The sequence below is a fragment of the Phoxinus phoxinus genome, assembly GCF_949152265.1.
Source record: "Phoxinus phoxinus genome assembly, chromosome: 8".
NCBI classification, from domain to species: Eukaryota; Metazoa; Chordata; class Actinopteri; order Cypriniformes; family Leuciscidae; genus Phoxinus; species Phoxinus phoxinus.
Window position 1 is genome coordinate 36,023,145 of NC_136883.1, and position 17,953 is coordinate 36,041,097.

At 36.1% G+C, this 17,953-nt stretch overlaps 3 protein-coding genes across 6 annotated transcripts in view; 1 reads left to right on the plus strand and 2 right to left on the minus strand.

Moving 5' to 3' along the window:
- The window catches only part of tiparp (TCDD-inducible poly(ADP-ribose) polymerase), a 48,181-nt gene extending 39,885 nt beyond the window's left edge, over positions 1-8,296 (minus strand). The window contains exons 1-2 of the mRNA XM_079621615.1: positions 8,145-8,296; positions 7,826-7,908 (exon numbers count right to left, since the gene is read on the minus strand). The gene's annotated coding sequence lies outside the window, so the exon portion shown is untranslated. The remainder of the gene's footprint in view (positions 1-7,825; positions 7,909-8,144) is intronic.
- Positions 8,242-13,683, plus strand: ssr3 (signal sequence receptor, gamma). The gene is made up of 5 exons (XM_079621623.1): positions 8,242-8,679; positions 9,840-9,966; positions 10,063-10,161; positions 13,227-13,358; positions 13,440-13,683. The coding sequence occupies exons 1-5, from the start codon at positions 8,547-8,549 to the stop codon at positions 13,504-13,506; spliced, it is 558 nt and encodes a 185-aa protein (XP_079477749.1). The 5' UTR covers positions 8,242-8,546; the 3' UTR covers positions 13,507-13,683.
- Positions 13,684-14,478: 795 nt separating this feature from the next.
- kcnab1a (potassium voltage-gated channel subfamily A regulatory beta subunit 1a) overlaps positions 14,479-17,953 on the minus strand; it is a 146,908-nt gene continuing 143,433 nt past the window's right edge. For all 4 annotated transcript variants that reach the window (XM_079621619.1, XM_079621620.1, XM_079621621.1 and 1 more), the window contains one exon: positions 14,479-16,785. In XM_079621619.1, the coding sequence (XP_079477745.1) occupies positions 16,696-16,785 (90 nt within the window). In that variant the 3' untranslated portion in view covers positions 14,479-16,695. The remainder of the gene's footprint in view (positions 16,786-17,953) is intronic.

Consider the following 17,953-nt stretch of genomic DNA (forward strand, 5'->3'; position numbering starts at 1 on the left):
CATTTATGGAAACACACCCGCGTATGCACGTCTCACTTCCTATTCACTAATCTCACACAAACACTGAATTAGAAACAACTAATGGAAACTGCTGCCCGACTCAAAACTGTCCCATAGCATCTGGCATTTACAACCTGTATCCACATTGAAATACTTACAACTAATGAGATCATCTTATAATAGCTGATCTCTTTTCTTATATTACCACCTGACTAGCGTAACACCGCCCTAGATGGCACAAGACGCCATTTGTGACCCACTTTAAATATGGCAGTGATTCAAATGCGACCACAGAAGATTTTGGACAAAATATCAAATGTATGGTTCACATATCAATAATGATCCACATATGTAGGTGTATCAATGCAATCCCTTATAGAAAGTATTTGAAAATGGCTAACTAAATATGAAAAAATTCATCCACATCATATTTCAGGCCAGATGAAAATTTCACTTCATGTGAAAAATGATGACCACAAAATGGCACCCAGATAAGTTAAAAAATTAGGACTGAAAACCTTGTTTTGAATCTTATTGTAATTAATTTTTACTGCATAATAAAAATATTTGTAGTTGCTCATTTGTAATTAAAGACAAAATATCAAATGTATGGTTCACATATTTATCAATAATGATCCACATATGTAGGTGTATCAATGCAATCCCTTATAGAAAGTATTTGAAAATGGCTAACTAAATATGAAAAAATTCATCCACATCATATTTGAGGCCAGATGAAAATGTCACTTTATGTGAAAAATGCTGACCACAAAATGGCATATATATTTTAGGATTAAAAAATTAGGACTGAAAACCTTATTGTAATTCATTTTTACTGCATAATAAAAATATTTGTAGTTGCTCATTTGTAATTAGATCTAATTAGATGATTCTGATCCCATTTTTCCCTTATTACTGTCAGATTTGATCGTGTAATCAGGGTGGTTTCAACGTCCAAGTTCATTTCAAATGAAGTAAATATCAACCACTCCGGAGTCCAGGCGGACAGGGAGGATCAAGTTTATAATGAAGTTTGGGAGGAGAACCTTGAGAGCATGAGCAAGGTTAATACATGTATGAGTATGACACACATTGATACAGTTCAAAGCACAAAAACATCTCTCCAACTGAAGGTCTTTCCCAGATAATGAACAGAACTATCATTCATCTCATTCATTGTGCACATGCCAAGCTGTATTCATGGAGTGTACTTAACAGTGTACAGCAATCGAGAGGGAGTGGTGTTGATTCACCGAGAGCAAACGTGACATGCAAGCTCCATCGCCTTTAGCTTGCTCCAACCAGTCAAGCTAATCTTTCAAACGTGGAAGAGGGAATTTTGAATGCAGTCCGGGTGGATTATTATAAATATATATCATCTGGATAATACAAAGCACACAATTATAATTAAGCACAGCACTATTAAAGAGAGTAGACATAATTAGAAGATTGACAGACTGAAAGTTATGGTGACGGGCAAGTCATGTGACCGTGGTGTATAGTTCGTTCAAAATTCATACAAGTTGTGTTCATTTGTGAAGATTATTCAATCATACGCTTTTGTTTAATCCACAGTCTTATTTTCTGCAATAATCCAAAAGCCAATGAAAAAATCCTAAAGTCTCTTCTCACATTCCCGGGTTTATCTGAAGCGGAAGTCGGCATAGTTGGGTAAAAAAATATATAATTTTTGTATTTCCATTTGATTGAGTTTCTATGACGTTCCAGAAGAGGGAAAATATACACTACAAAACAAAAAAAATGCTTTTATTTCTTAGTATTTTTGTCTTGATTCCAATCCAAATATCTGAAAATTATTAAATCAAGAAGCATTTACTAGATAAGTAAAATTACATAAGATATTATATATTCTTATAAATGAAGTGAGCAAAATTAAAACAATATTATTTTTTTACCTCATTGGCAGAACATTTTGCTTATTTTAAGCAAAAACGTGTTTTTTCTTCAGAAAAACATAATTTCTTGTCATTTTTCTTATCTAGTATCTAGTAAATGCTTCTTGATTTAACAATTTTTAGATATTTGTCTAATTTATTTAGTTTAAAGATACTGATAACATTTTTTCAATATTTTTTATTAAGTATTCAATGAATCTTCCAGTGACTTGTTGTAAATGTGCTAATTATAGAAATAGAAATATATCTTTATGTTCAGAGTTACTCATTTGTATAAATGTAACAATTTTTAGATATTTGTCTAATTTATTTACTTTAAAGATACACTCTAAAAAATGCTGGGTTGTTTTAACCCAATTTTGGGTCAAATATGGACAAACCCAAACGTTGGGTTAAAAATGTAATTTAAAAATGTAACCCAACGGCTGGGTTTGTCCATATTTGACCCAAAATTGGGTTAAAACAACCCAGCATTTTTTAGAGTGTACTGATGACATATTTTTCAATATTTTTAGGCCTATTCAATTAATCTTCTAGTGACTTGTTGTAAATGTGCTAATTATAGAAATAGAAATATATCTTTTCAATTACTCATTCGTATAAACACAAACAGGTCTGTATCCTTCAGTCTCTCTCGTTTCATTTCTCTCTCTTTCCCACGTATATTTGTTCATAATGGCGTAGTTTGGGTGTTAACCAAACCCTTAATCTGGAAGACTCAAATTAACATCTCACCATAAACTATTTACTCATACGTAGCATTATATTTACCTCTCAAACCTCGGTCTCTTGCCATATGAAGTCACAAGAAATCAGTATGAGAAATACGTCTGTTTTTCTGCACAATATGTGTTTGTTCAGCGTATTGGCCACATAATCATAGCTCTCGCATAACCACATGCTCTTCTTTCCTCTTGTGTCTTCAAAGATGCACACACGGTGAAGTCATTCTGGGCACACAGACTTTGAAGGCCAGAATGTCAAGCTAACTCAGCAGCCGTGATTTCCTCCTCATTCTGTCTCTTCTTCGGTCTATTCTTAGATGAAAAGGTCGATTTTAAAGTCAAAGAGTTTTTTATTTTTTATTATTCAACCCTCAACCTCCGCTTTTGTTGGAGTTCCTGCTGTGTTGTTTTTGCTTTCTGAGTGGTCACACCAAGTTTGTTTTCCCATCTCCCGTGTTCTTCACACGCAGGGTTGGCGCTACACAAAACGCACTGACCTTTCAGATGCAGATGGACGAATGAGCTTTCCTCTCTTGCCAAAATGTCAACGTCTTGAGTTTTTCTTTCCCTCTTTTTTGGTTGTTTGCTTTTGCAAGCGGCCTTGGCAGGTCGCTGTGACCCTCAAGCCTTTGGCCTCAGGCTAAACATGTGCTCTGTGCTTTTGAACAGCATTATGACCCCGATTACAAACAAAAAAGCCTTTTCAGACTCTAATTTAGTATAGACTTCCATTACAGGACACACTCCTTAAGCAACACATTAGCTAACATCATAATAATAATTGCTTATTAAAGGATTAGTTCACTTTAAAAAAAACTTTTGCTGATAATTTACTCACCCCGATGTCATCCAAGATGTCCATGTCTTTCTTTCTTCAGTCGAAAAGAAATTAAGGTTTTTGATGAACACATTTCTCCATATAATGTACTTCACTGGCGACCAAACGGGTCAAGGTCCAGATGACAGTGTCAGCGCCGCTTCAACGGGCTTTAAACGACACCAGACGATGAATACGGGTCTTATCTAGCGAAACGATTGGTCATTTAAAAAATAAATAAAAAAGTTTAAGTTTTATAAGCACAAACGCTCGCCTTGCTCTGTTCTGTGATGCGCGTTCGTGACGTCATGTAATACGCAATTACGTTGAAAAGGTCACGCTTGACGAGTCAGTGTTTACAAATGTGCGGAAGGAGGACCATACACACATATTCAAATGTCTTTGTGTCAGATTATCGTTTAAAATGCCCATCTCGTGTGTGTATCCTGGGTGTTGAAATATTAAAAAGCCTAAAAGAACATTTTCGTCAGGACAGAAATGTTTTACTTTTCATAGAAGCGTGACCTTTACAACGTAATTGTGTATTACGTGACGTCACGACACGCGCATCACAGAACAGAGCAAGGCGAGCACTTGTGCTTATAAAACTTAAACTTTTTTATTTATTTTTGAAATGACGATGGTTTCGCTAGATAAGACCCGTATTCATCGTCTGGTGTCGTTTAAAGCCCGTTGAAGCGGCGCTGACACTGTCATCTGGACCTTGAACCGTTTGGTCGCCAGTGAAGTCCATTATATGGAGAAATGTTTTCATCAAAAACCTTCATTTCTTTTCGACTGAAGAAATAAAGACATGGACATCTTGGATGACATCGGGGTGAGTAAATTATCAGCAAAAGTTTTTTTAAAAGTGAACTAATCCTTTAAGTGGTGTTTTTTAAGGCAAGCATCCGTTACTAATGTTCATATTGAGACAAACCCCACTAAGTAAACTTAGCTAAATATTAAACTTCGTAACTCACACTGTTTGTGCAACGGACATGCATGATGATAGCCTACCTTAAAATCTGCCATTTCTTGATAATAGGTGTGCTTTATTATAGGCGATTTGATGATAAAACAGGCGAACAAACAGTTACCACCTTGAACAACCTCTCAACTGCATAGCTACACACAATCACTCACAACACCTTAGCAACTTATTAAACAATCTTGTATTGTAAAACACACACAAACTGATTTAAATTGAGGAAATAGATTACCTCACTTCGAAACCAATGGCTTTCTGTCATATAGGCAAACAGACACAGAACAGCACTATTCTCAGATACCGTATCTCGAGTATAAACACATGTTTGGCAAGGAGGGATACTGAAGTCCTTCCTCGTCATATTTCATCTATAGAAAATAAATTAAAGGTACAATATGTAAGAATGTTGTAATAAAATATCCAAAAATCACTTGCACAGTGTGATATATTCCCTGCAGTTGTACAATATCCCAAAAGTTCCCAAAGATTTTTAAATTTTAAATAATTGGCCGTCCTGGACTCCCCGGTCACTTGTCGCCTGTCAATGACGTAATATCCGCGTTATCCATGGTTTCCGCTCGTACTGCCGTAGTAACCGTGGCGACAGACGTGGACAGCTGCGGTACGTTTAGCGGCGCGCTCACGCTGTTGTTGTTTCGTTCAAACATTATGGACCATGGCATTGATGGCAAGCAGACTTTGTGACAAAAGGAGAACTAACACGAGGATCAATATCAGCGTGGCGTTTTCGAGACGCCGAGAGCTAGCGTCCGTGACTAACTTCGACTCGACAGAGACACCGCTCTTACATGTACTTTATTAGACAGGTGAGTAAATTTACATAAAACTAATCAATGTTATAGCTCAACATGATGAAATGTTAGAATATGATCCGTATGTTATTCTAATGTTGGTCTAGTTTACTGCTAGTCTCATACAGACAAACTAACACACAGAATAACATTATAACTTTAACACACTCGAATGCAGTTTAGTGAGATAGTGTAGAGCGAGTGAGACAGCGCTGCGTTACCTCACAAGTTTCATTCGTCTAATAAACTGTCCTGTGTGAGTATTAATTCAGCACTTGCGGTAGTTCGGCAGAATGAAATGTCCTTATTCCTTTTTATCCACGGGACTCGATTGTGGCGCTGATATCTGTCTCTCATTAGCAATCGCTCGCTGCTTTATACAGTCACGATAAAAACATCAATGTATTCACTCATCCATAAACATTATTAGATCCATCAGCTTGACGACAAGTTCCATCATTCCGCAGGAAATTTTGCGTCATCAACGTAAGCCTTTGTTATCATAAGAGGTTAACGACCCCTAGCGGCGAAAAAAGATTACATATTGTATCTTTAAAGGTGTTAGTTAAAGGGATAGTTCACCCAAAAATGAACATTTACTCACCATCAAGTTCTTCCAAACCTGTAAAAATGTCTTTGTTCTGCTAAACACAAAGAAAGATATTTAGAAGAATATTTTGGGGCACCATCGACTTCCATAGCATTTATTTTTACATACTATGGAAGTCAATAGTCCCCTCAAAACTGAAACATTCTTTAAAATATCTTCCTTAGTGTTATTACACGCATATTCAGCAATTTGACTGTACTGACACTATTGGATGAGACCTGACCTGAGCTGACGATGAGCTTTTTTATTGATGAATTGAACTCATTTAATAATTGATGATCTTTACACAGATATTGAACTGAATGAACTGATTTCTCCTGAATAATGACTGTTTACTATCGTTTTTTTAGAGCTGCTTTACAGCAGATTGAACTCTGTTTGCACCACTGAATCATTATTGTACTGTTTATTCCTGTACAGCTGCTCTGAAGCAATCTGTATTGTATAAAGCTCTATATAAATAGAGGTGACTTGACTTGACAGTCATGTTTTTTTGTTTTTTTGTTTTTACATTTGGCTCTAGCTTTTAAAAATCCTGCAACGAGTTTTAAACACACGCCCTAGATCTAAAAAGGGCAAGAGGAACAATAAGCAAGACAAAATACACAACGTTGTCATCACTGTAATCATATGCAACCTCGTACAGTTGTGTGCTTTCAGGTCAAAGCACCGTCACATGCATTTCTGGCTGCCGTTAAACAGATCCACCCATTTTCCAGAAAGAGGCGCAAATGTGATCAAACCAGCTGCCATGACTGTGCTGTCAGTCACTCTGATGTTAAATAAAGAAACAAACCCTGAGGTCTACACTACACCCATGCCATAGCTGCCCTTTATTGACCAGGGAAACCCAGGACGCGTTTACCTGAACTTTGCTCTAGTGCTTTCTGCTTTCCTTTATCATCTTCAACCAATGACTGCCAGATAGTTCTCTATTCACTTTCATTCTCATTTCTTTCTCTCCGGTATGACCACAGTAAATTTCTTATCATCGTCTGTGCTTCTGCCTTTCCACCCCAAGCTCAAAGTTGTCCGAAACGAGGTAATGAGGAGTTATCAAAAGTGGCGTGGTGGTAGAAGAGTGTAATTTCACCAGCTCCTTTGTTCTTTGTTCAATGGTCATAAAAACTGTATCTGTCCCAAACTGCACTTCAGAGAGTTATAATGTCAGCAATCTGCTTTTCTCAAACATTTAATGCTGGTTGGGCGCAGCGTTGGGGAAAGTTACTTTTACAAGTAACGCGTTACAATATTGCGTTACTCCCCAAAAAACTAATTGCATTACCTTTATGGAAAGTAATAAGTTTCGTTACTTTTGTGTTACTTTTCCTCACCCGGGCTGGGCTTGCTTGTTTGTTTTTTAATAACAAAAAAAATCATATTTCTTGCAAATGTATAGGCCCTTTCACACCAAAAATAAAAATTAGATAGTAGATAGATAGATAGATAGATAGATAGATAGATAGATAGATAGATAGATAGATAGATAGATAGATAGATAGATAGATAGATAGATAGAAAAGGAAGTGCATAGCATTAGCCACAGTTATAGAAAACTTTCTTTAACTTTTACATACATTTTAATAGGCTATTTGTCTCCATCTAGTGGTGCAGATATTTTGTATAGAACAAACGTCTCTAGGATTTAATAAATCAGATATGATTCCCCTTTTCTGCAGACATCTTCAACATTTAAAAAAGCATAATATCATGTCATTATAATACTCATGGTGTTTTTTGTTGTTGTGTGTGTGTGTGTGTGTGTGTGTGTGTGTGTGTGGGGGGGGGGGCAAGATATATATATATATATATATATATATATATATATATATATATATATATATATATATATATATATATATATATATATATATATATATAACAATATACATTTTTTTAAACAACATGACAGTCGGTGAGTAAATAACATAGAAAAAAAAGATGGACGACGCACCTTTGCTCTCTTCCATTGTAGAAAAGCCACTAATGTCCCAATATGGCGCTGACATGCAGACTCTGGTCGGTTGGTACAGTTTACTGCAGAAATACTCATTATGTAAGTGTGAAATAAACAGTTATGGAAATGTATACAAACATTATATACAGTTAAAGCTCCAATCTCCTTCCGAAAAAAAGTCCGTTAGTGCCTCAGTGACTACTTTGTTCAGAGAAACTGCCAATCACAGCTGTCAATCATTACGCCACACTCCCAAAACCAAACTTTCTTATTTTTTTTAAACGAACACTTGAACTTACATAAGCGTGATAACTACCTTAAATGACAGAAACATATTTGGGAAAAAATTGTTGCAGTGTAAATAATTTGGTTGTTTAGTTTGCCTCAAGTCCCATTTAGATTACATGGAGAGAGCGCGGTGCATTCAGCCATCTGGAGGCGATATAATTGTTTTAGCTTCACTTTTCCAGACTTGTGCGGCACACTTGGTAAAATAATGACTTTTCTTTTAGCGGACTGTCCCTTTAAATGCGCGAGACCCTCCCGGACACTAGAAGGCAGCATCTCAGCGCGAGCGAGTCTCCTTGAGTTCTGCGCGCGTCCTTTCTACGTCACTGTTTGTGCTGACGCGGCGTAAGCGCTTCATCCATTCGGATCACATACGTGTCTGTCTCTTTTCACCCAAGCCCAGGATCCGAGCAGTGTACAGACCGGAGACATGGCTCCTAAAAGCGCCAGCAAACAGCAGTCGGAGGAGGACCTTCTCCTGCAGGACTTCAGCAGGAACCTGTCGGCCAAATCCACAGCGCTATTCTACGGCAATGCGCTGATCGTGTCCGCAATCCCCATCTGTAAGTTCCTCATCTGGTCGAGTCTAAACATTGAGCTAAACCTAAACCTAAACTACCTAAAAGTATTCAATTCTAATGAGTGTGCTATAGATTCTCACGTAAAGCTTTTCTGTAATACTTTATCTGCGGTCTTTCCTTAGACTAACGTACTAATGGTCTCTGATGATTGATGGCCACTGTTATTCCCATACGGAAATGTAATATATGTATTAAATATATATGCCCATATATAAAACCTATTAGAAAATGGAACAATTGACATATAAAACCAGCCCATATTTATATATTTTATATATAAATGTCACGCATATAATTTAGGTGTGTAACGATTAATCGCAAAATAAAAGTTTGTGTTTACATAATATATGTGTGTGTGTTGTGTATAATTATTTTGTATATATAAATACACACACATGCATGTATATATTTAATAAAAATGTGTTATTTATATATAAAATAGTTATATTTATATATAATATAAATCATATAAAAATATATATGCAGTATATAAATGCAAATATTTCTCAGATATATACATGCATGTGTGTGTATTTATATATACAAAATAATTATACACAATACACACACATATATTATGTAAACACAAACTTTTATTTTGGATTTCGATTAATCGCGATTAATCGTTACAGCCCTAATATAATTATCAGTTTTCAAATAGAATTTGTGTAGTATTTGTTTTGTTTTTATGAGCTGGTCAAGATGATGTCAAATAATAATAATAAATAATAAAATTTATTTATAAAAGATTCGAAAAAAAGAGAAATTGAAATGAAATGTGGATATGTAGACTTGATCTGTAGACTTGAAATAAATAGTAAATAGTTTGGCATATATTATAAATTAAACATATCGGTGACATATATGGCCAAAACATACAGTATTATATAAATAATATTTATATAATATTAATATATGTCAATACCCAATATGCTCATTTAATATGGAAAATGTATATATGTTAAAAACCTATATCAGCATGTATGTAGAGATATGTGTATATATGTGATAGCAATATATTGTCTTATATTTAGCAAATATGACGGTGTCACTAGCGATATAGCGACATATATGTCATATATTACATTTCCGTATGGGTTGTGATGCATCATAACTCCTGCATGTGTGTCATGTCGTCTCAGGGCTGTTCTGGAGGATCTGGCACATGGACCTGGTCCAGTCTGCAGTGTTGTATGCAGTCATGACGCTGGTCAGCACTTACCTGGTGGCCTTTGCTTACAAGAACGTCAAATTCGTCCTCAAGCACAAGTAAGAATACTAATCTCTTTTCTTTTCTCAATCTTTTTGGGTTGTGTCAACGTTACTAGTTCATTAGACTGAAGTGATCCACTGCTTTACTTTCAGGGTTGCTCAGAAGCGAGAAGATGCCGTGTCTAAAGAAGTGACTCGCAAGCTCTCCGAGGCAGACAACCGCAAGATGTCCCGCAAAGAGAAGGACGAGAGGTATCTAGGGCTGTAATCAACCAAAGGAAATCTTGGTCGACTGAAGTCCTGAAATGTTCGACTAAAAATGACGTTAGGAAAAAAAAAGTTAAATGAATTAGCTGTGCACTGTGCGCAGTACTTGGTAGCCTTGATTTCCGCCTAAATGAATTATAAATAAACATAAAAAATAGTAGGCTATTTGCAGTATATTAAATCGTTTTTGACCTAATTATTTTGCACTGAAATGAGTCTGACACACCAGTCTGTCGGCTCTGACAGCGTTGCATCACGTGCACCTGCGCAATATCATAGCCTATGATTTCCCAAAATAGTACTGTTGTCAACTAGTGATATCATCACAATAACTTTTGAGGAATATGCAACATAATTTAGGCAATTGTTTTTATCATATGTATTATAATAACTGACAGACACTATAATTTCAGCCGTGCAGCTCGGACACAGGCTGAACACAGGAGCGCAGCTTCGCGGCTGAGACACGAATAGACTATTATTAACTTAAAAGCTTTACTCTTAAACACAAGGCACGTCCATTTTAATAAAAAAAATTATATTTATTAAACAAACCAGATCAAGAGCAAAAACGAAATAAAGTGCATAACTGAAAATAAAGCATAAGCTCAAAACTAATACAAACAGTGGCACAGCGCATTGGACTACAATCATTTTTTCCCGTTTTCTATAAAAAAAAAAAAAATGCTGCTACACTGCCGATGTCTTTGTTGACATGGTAGAAGAGGACTGACTATGAATTAAACGCTCTCACAATTAAATAAATAATATTCAGCAAACCTTCTAGTAGCCTACTTTCTTCAATCTGTCTCTCTTCTCCGGTGGTTGGGCTAATCCAAAAGAAGTGAAAACAAGGGGGGTGTTCTGAAGACAGACTGTTGCGTGTGAAACAGGGGTGCTCTGAAAACACCCCCATTAGCAATTAGTGCTTTCCACCTGATGAAACAAACGCGGCAAAACTGATGAAACGAACGCGGGAAAACTGATATAATGAACGCGCCAAAAAATCGACCAATCAGAATTTTGGTCGAGCCAGAACGTATCGACCAACAATCGACTAATCGACTGGGAGATTACAGCCCTAGAGGTATCCATCTTAATTATGGCAGCTTCTAATTGGCTAGTCTGCTTTTATCAGTAGGGCTGTGTTCCGATTCGATTTCGATTCGCAAGCTCTGAATTCGATTCTAAATTCGATTTCGATTCCCGATTCGACTCAATGAATATAGATTTAATACAAATTCTATATTTATTTATTTTTAAACGGTGAACATAAGTTTACGAGTGGTTAATTAATAAAAAGAAATAGAGCCACAAACCTGTATATTAAACTTGTTTTATTTTAGGTACTCTTGGGTACATTAAAACCCAACTTCAAATGCATACAATGAATAGATATGATTTTGATGCAAGATGAAAAATTGCTGAAAATTAGACAAGTCAGAACAGTCGCATGCCTTGATCAATCAGGATCAGGTTATTTTATGTTTAAGATCAAACTAACATAACATCTCACAGCATTCGCTGTAAAATGGAGACTGCAAGCCTATGAACACTGTAGGAAAACTAATACAGGCTTTTGGGTGATGGGTATAAATAAATATGGAAAAAAATCTATTTTTGGCCTTTTGAGAATCGATTTTGAATCGACCACATTTTAAAAATCGATTAATCGAAAAAAACAAATTTTTGCCCAGCCCTATTTATCAGTGTTATTTTAGTATTATTTATGTATTACACTATACTTAAAAAATGTTTACATTTTTTTTACAAAATTTAATTCAGTAATTTTGTTGTGCTTTTGTTATATTTTTTAAATATATTTCTGTATAGTTTTATTTTAGTACTTAAATTATTTCAGTTAGCTGCCAAGGCAACATTTCTAATTTTGTGTAATATTTAGTATTTATGTAGTTTTTCATGTAATATTTATATTTTATTTCAGCTTTAAGTTACCGAAAACAAATAGAATTTTTTATATAATATTTAATAAAGCTGCACAAATCTGGATAAATTAAGAATCACAATTTTTTGTTTTGTTTATAATGATTCTGAACTGACAAATAAGCAAAATAATATGCAATTGATTAGGGATTCTGACAACATGTTAATTAAATGTTAATTTTAATTAGGGCTGTGAAACGATTAATCACATCCAAAATAAAAGTTTCTTTTTACATAATAAATGTGTGTGTACTGTGTATAATTATTTTGTATATATAAATACACACGTGCATGTATACATTTAAGAAAAATTGGTTATTTATATATAAAATATTTATATTTATATATAATATAAATTATATATAAATCTATATACAGTATATACATGCAAATATTTCTTAAATATATTCTATAAAGATATAAATGTATTTATATATATAATTATACACAGTACACACACATTTATTATGTAAACACAAACTTTTATTTTGGATGCGATTAATCGCTTAACAGCCCTATATTTAATTACTCTGAAAAAAAAAAAATCTCGGATTGAATGAATGATTAAATGATTCACTTGTTTACTGGATTAATTACTGGATGAATCCGTGTTTTTTTTACGAAACTCTTGAGGGAATGATTCAATGACACATTTAAGTCGCTTGTCGCCACCTACTGGTATAACAATGTAATCAACATAATCCTTATTTGAAGTGCCATGTTACTTTCAAAAGGTGATTTACTCTATTTGTATCGCTTCTGTAGACATCAGTGTTTATATCTGAACTTCTTCTGTGATAATGTGAATATTTGTAATTCAGAAATAATGATACTGTGGTTGAAAAGACTGTTTGTGAAGCGGTTTCATACCTATACGTGCATGATAACTGCTCTCTTTGGCTCAGCGCAAACACAGATTTAAATGTTCTGGTGTGATTTTGTCAAAAGTTTAATGAGACAGGCGAACCGTTGTCATCCGCGTTAGTGTTTGAATCAAGATATTTTAACGATTGATCGTGCAGCTCTAGTATATTGTCTTAAATATGGCACAGGACATGTCTACTGTTTGAAAGTACTTTGTTCCTAACACTGAGACTTTGCCGCAGGATCCTTTGGAAAAAGAACGAGGTCGCCGATTACGAGGCCACAACTTTCTCCATCTTTTACAACAACACACTCTTCCTCATGCTCGTCATCATCGCCTCTTTCTTCCTGCTGAAGAACTTCAATCCAACAGTGTAAGTTTACTGTAGTGTTTACTCTTTTAAAGCCTATCGTTCGGTTCAGAAGTTAACGTTTACCTCATGTGTTTGTCACAGGAACTACATTCTGTCCATCAGTGCCTCTTCAGGTCTGATCGCCCTGCTGTCCACTGGCTCCAAATAAAACAGGAGAAGATTGAGGAACACACAAGATGAGAGGATTGTGGGGGGAGGGAGGTGTGGCGATGTGTTAAAGGAGGTTTGTTATCTTTCGGGAGGGCGTTTATCATTTCATCTGTTAAAGCTTCATGAAATTCATGGTCTTGTTTTTGTTTTGTACCAATAAAAGACTGTTTACTCATATATCTTGTCATATGTAAGCAATAAGGTACGGGAGGCTTCGGTGTATCGTGAATAAGTCACGGCTGAAGGGCGTTGTTAGGCACGATGCAAAGCAGAGTATTTTATATATTGCTTTTTATAAAACTTAGCACACAACACACATATTAAAGCCGAAAAATATGTATCTATACAACTTTCATGAAGTAAAATCACTATAAGCCTTCCTTCCGCTGGAAAAAATAGTCCCTGATCGTGAACAGCTACAGAAGTTACATACATTATTTCGCCAATAGATGGCGGCAAAGACTGTCTTTATGAGTGAGTAAGTCAGTAGAGAAGACTTTTATATTGAAAAGACTCAAACTTGTGATCACGGAGAAGGAAGACAACACTGACAGCAACTGAACTAACGTTAACTGTTAAAAAAGGACAAGATATCGCAGCGGACATTCAAACGGTTTTTTCCCCCCATTATGAATATACGACTGACCTGAAGGAAAATGCTATGTCTACTGTATATATATGCAGGTAAGTTACACTCGCTTACTCGATCTCCCACAATACTCTACTAACGTTATAGCTTCAATGAACAATATCGATGAGATCAAACATGTGTTTACGTTGCTAAGAGCGGTTGCTAGGGGTGTTGTGTAGTGATACATAGAACCGTTGGGTGAAGCGGTCATAGCCATGTTTTATCGTGAATAAAACCGAATATATGACATATTTCACAATAAAGAAATACTGTATATCACAAATATTGTTATTTCTGATGGCAATTCCACTCGTAATAAGCAAGAACACACATGGGTTTACTGGCCTTATGTGTTTTTATTTCAAGCATATATTCTACCTCTATCAACTGTTTACATATTTATATTTACAGAAGTCACTTCTGCCATACAGGGAGAGATGCATGATATGAGGAAAGACCCTGATGCAGAGATTCAGAACAGCCCGTGTATCCAACAACTCATTTCAACATTACAAACTTTAGAAAACAATAGCCACCACATGGTGTGATTTCTTTGTTTTTTTTGTAAAAGACTTCATTTACAATTGAGAAAATCTCACAGTATTCCACTCGTGGACCCATGGGAGAATGGGCAAGCCCTAATGTTCATGCAGGTGAGAATCAAGGCACTCCGCAGGGAGACTAAAGGTAACACTACACACACACACACACACACACGGTGTTGCTTTGAACACTGTTTTTGATGGGTTTCTGTACAGAACCATCTTGTTTTCTAAAGCCGACATCCATCAGGTTTCAAATGAGTCTGAAAGCTCTGAGAAGTTAAATACTACAGGGTAAAGCAGCTTGTCAGTCTTTAAAATATCTAGGGCATGATAAAGTATGGCTTTCAAGTTGGGCAAGCGAGAGCTATAAAGTCACACATGAGGCACCTGTCAATCAAATTCACCTGCATTATATTTTAATGCTGACATGCAGATCAGGAGCTCCCTGATACTTAAAGGGACAGTTATTATTCACTGACCCTTATGATGACTCAAACCTATGAGTTTTTTTCTTCTTCCATACAATGAAAGTAAATGGGGTCCAACAAAAGGAATAAAGTCAAGTTCAACCTTTATAAAGTAAAGGTTTGGACCAAAATTTGGTTTGGAGTAAATGATGCCAGGATTTGTATTTTATTTTAGGGTGAACTTGTGAAACCCTTGTGAAAAAGACAAAGCATACTTTTAAAAAGAGTACTTATCATGGAAATACTTAAATATTAGTTAATTTCATTTTAATTAAATGAAAATGTATTAAATAAATGCATAGCTTAACTTTAGTGTATATTTTTCTAGTGTAAAAAATATTTTATATTAGATTTTTGATTATATTATTGTCTTTGAAATATAGTTAAAGTGTACTGCTGAATTTAATAAGCATTTATGGTAAACTTAAAGATACTTTGTTCAAAAAATCTGTTGAAACTTGTCATGAATTTAATTATATTAGTAATTGCACATTTGTAAATGATGAAGCTGTAATTTAGTACATTTAAAATGTAGTAACTTTAAATGTAATAATAATTATAAGCAAGTGCTTTAGAATGTTAGTCAACACATCAAAATAAGTGTACTTCTTTAAAGCATGACAAAAGATTATCAAAACCTACTTATATAAATTATACTTTAAAGTAAAACCTTTTAAAAAGTCCAATTAAGTGAAGAAACTGAAAGTGGCCTTTAATTTAATTGAAATGAGAAGTACACTACAAGTGCATATTTAATACATATTACACTTCTTTTTCACAAGGGTTTCCCTTGAATTCCTAGTTACTAAACGAAAAATCAAGTTACTCATTTATAATCAAACATTCCCATGAATGCATTCGGCTGCTGGTATAATATACTCTAATCAACTTTAATACTGTATATTATACTGCAGTGCGGATTGAGGTCGGTTTATAATACAGTTGCATGTTCAATAATCACGTATGCTACCCTCATTCAAGTAATTTCCAAAGTCCGAGGTGTGCATTGAGTTATTTTTCCACCACATGTACACGTGGCTCACATTATGAAGCAAACACACATATTCTCTATTAAAATATCCCTCATAATATATCATACAGGCATTCCTGCACAGGCAAAACAGCTCGAATCTTTACGGATGCACATTGTTCCACGAGTCCGAGCTCTGTTTGCAGTTGCTGTATTTGAACACAAGAGGGCGACATGCGCTGTTCCTCCACCGTGTGCTAGTTCCTCCAGGTGTCCCAGTGGCGGATTGTTTTGAGAGCAGATCAAGCATGGGTCATGTGTGTTTATGATGTTCAGAAGTGTGTTAAGCTCTCCTCCTACCAGTCGTGGGATTCTCGCTGTGGTGTCCGCCGGGTGTAAAGGCACACCAGCAGAAACGGGATGCGGGTACAGGTTATGGAGGACGGCACTCGAAGGCTTCAGAGAGAGGGCAGACCGATGATGGAAACAGATTTGGAGCAGGAACCACTAGGGCACGAACACTGCTACACACACACACACACCTCCCTTCACCATGAGTGTGTGTCCAGAGCCACTAGGACCGGTAGTCCTTCTTACTGTATGGCCTGTTCCCAAGTATATGATCAATGTCTGAAACTATATGGGATGTCATCTTTGGAAGTACCTGCATGTGCACATAAATTAGTTAGGAATCTTCTGGAAATTAATAGATGCGTAGAAAGTCAATAGGGCTGTTTACACCTGGTATTAAGATGAGTTTTGGTCGATCCGATCACTTTAGACCACTTCCAGAGGGAGTCGAAAACACATTGCTTTCGTAGTGTAATTAATGACACGTACGTTTGTTTGTCTGGAAAGCCCGCTTTTATTAAGCAACTGTAGGAAGGCATTTGGAAATGTCAACAGGACAAGCGCATCAGCGCGCACGGAGCAACAAGTGCACTTAACACAGGCGCGCGCACATTACGTTTAATTTACGTACATTATTATTAATTTCCGCACACAGGAAGACGGATGTTAGGGTAAAATTGTACATGTGTTTTATTCACAAAAATGAATGTTTGCATCAAGTGAAAGCATCAGGCACATTGGCTAATGGCTACCTACATAATAATCTGTTTTAAATTTAAAATGTTCAATGCCTTATCGTGCTGATGTGACCGAGCCCGACCTGAACATCATTTCTAGATATCTAGTTGATATGTAAATTGCGTCAGCTTAAGCCTGGTTGACACGGGACAATTTTAAAATTGTCGGCCAATTTTCCAAACCTGTGATACACAATAAAAAAATCACGGGTCTAACAGTTTTGGTCGTACAGTGTGTGGTGCGCAACCACACGGCAAAATCAACACATCACACACAAACCGATTTGACTCCCGAGCATTCCCAGGTCAGACGGGAAATCTCGCAAAATCCCTCGAGATCAAACGTGACTTCAGAGTAAACAATCATGGCGGACAAAGAGGATGCAGTGGCGATAGTTTGTAGTTTGTTTTTAACCGGAAAAAACAACAACTTTATCCTCCTTCTCCGACGTCCACCGGACTTTCTGGTGCGCCATACCACCGGCTGTTTTGATTTTGTTTCCCGGTGCTTCCTCGCCCCCTCGCTTTCTGATTGGCTACACGCCACAGTCCACAGGCTCTCGTTTGTCCCCGGGGGACACCACACACGAGGAGAAATCGGGCCAAAAAAATCCAACATGTTGGATATCCCCGATTTGAGATCAGAGCGGTCCCGACGTCCTTCCGAGCAGACGAGAGCAATCTTAACACACCACACACGGCAGGAATATCTGATCAGATTATTTTACGATAATCGAAGCGTCC

Bases quoted from the DNA above. Each gene is read 5' to 3' on its own strand.
- ssr3 (XM_079621623.1), top strand. From the start codon at position 8,547: ATGGCTCCTAAAAGCGCCAGCAAACAGCAGTCGGAGGAGGACCTTCTC. The intron at 9,967-10,062 runs GTAAGAATACTA...CTTTACTTTCAG, and splicing joins AAATTCGTCCTCAAGCACAA to GGTTGCTCAGAAGCGAGAAG. The intron at 10,162-13,226 runs GTATCTAGGGCT...ACTTTGCCGCAG, and splicing joins CGCAAAGAGAAGGACGAGAG to GATCCTTTGGAAAAAGAACG.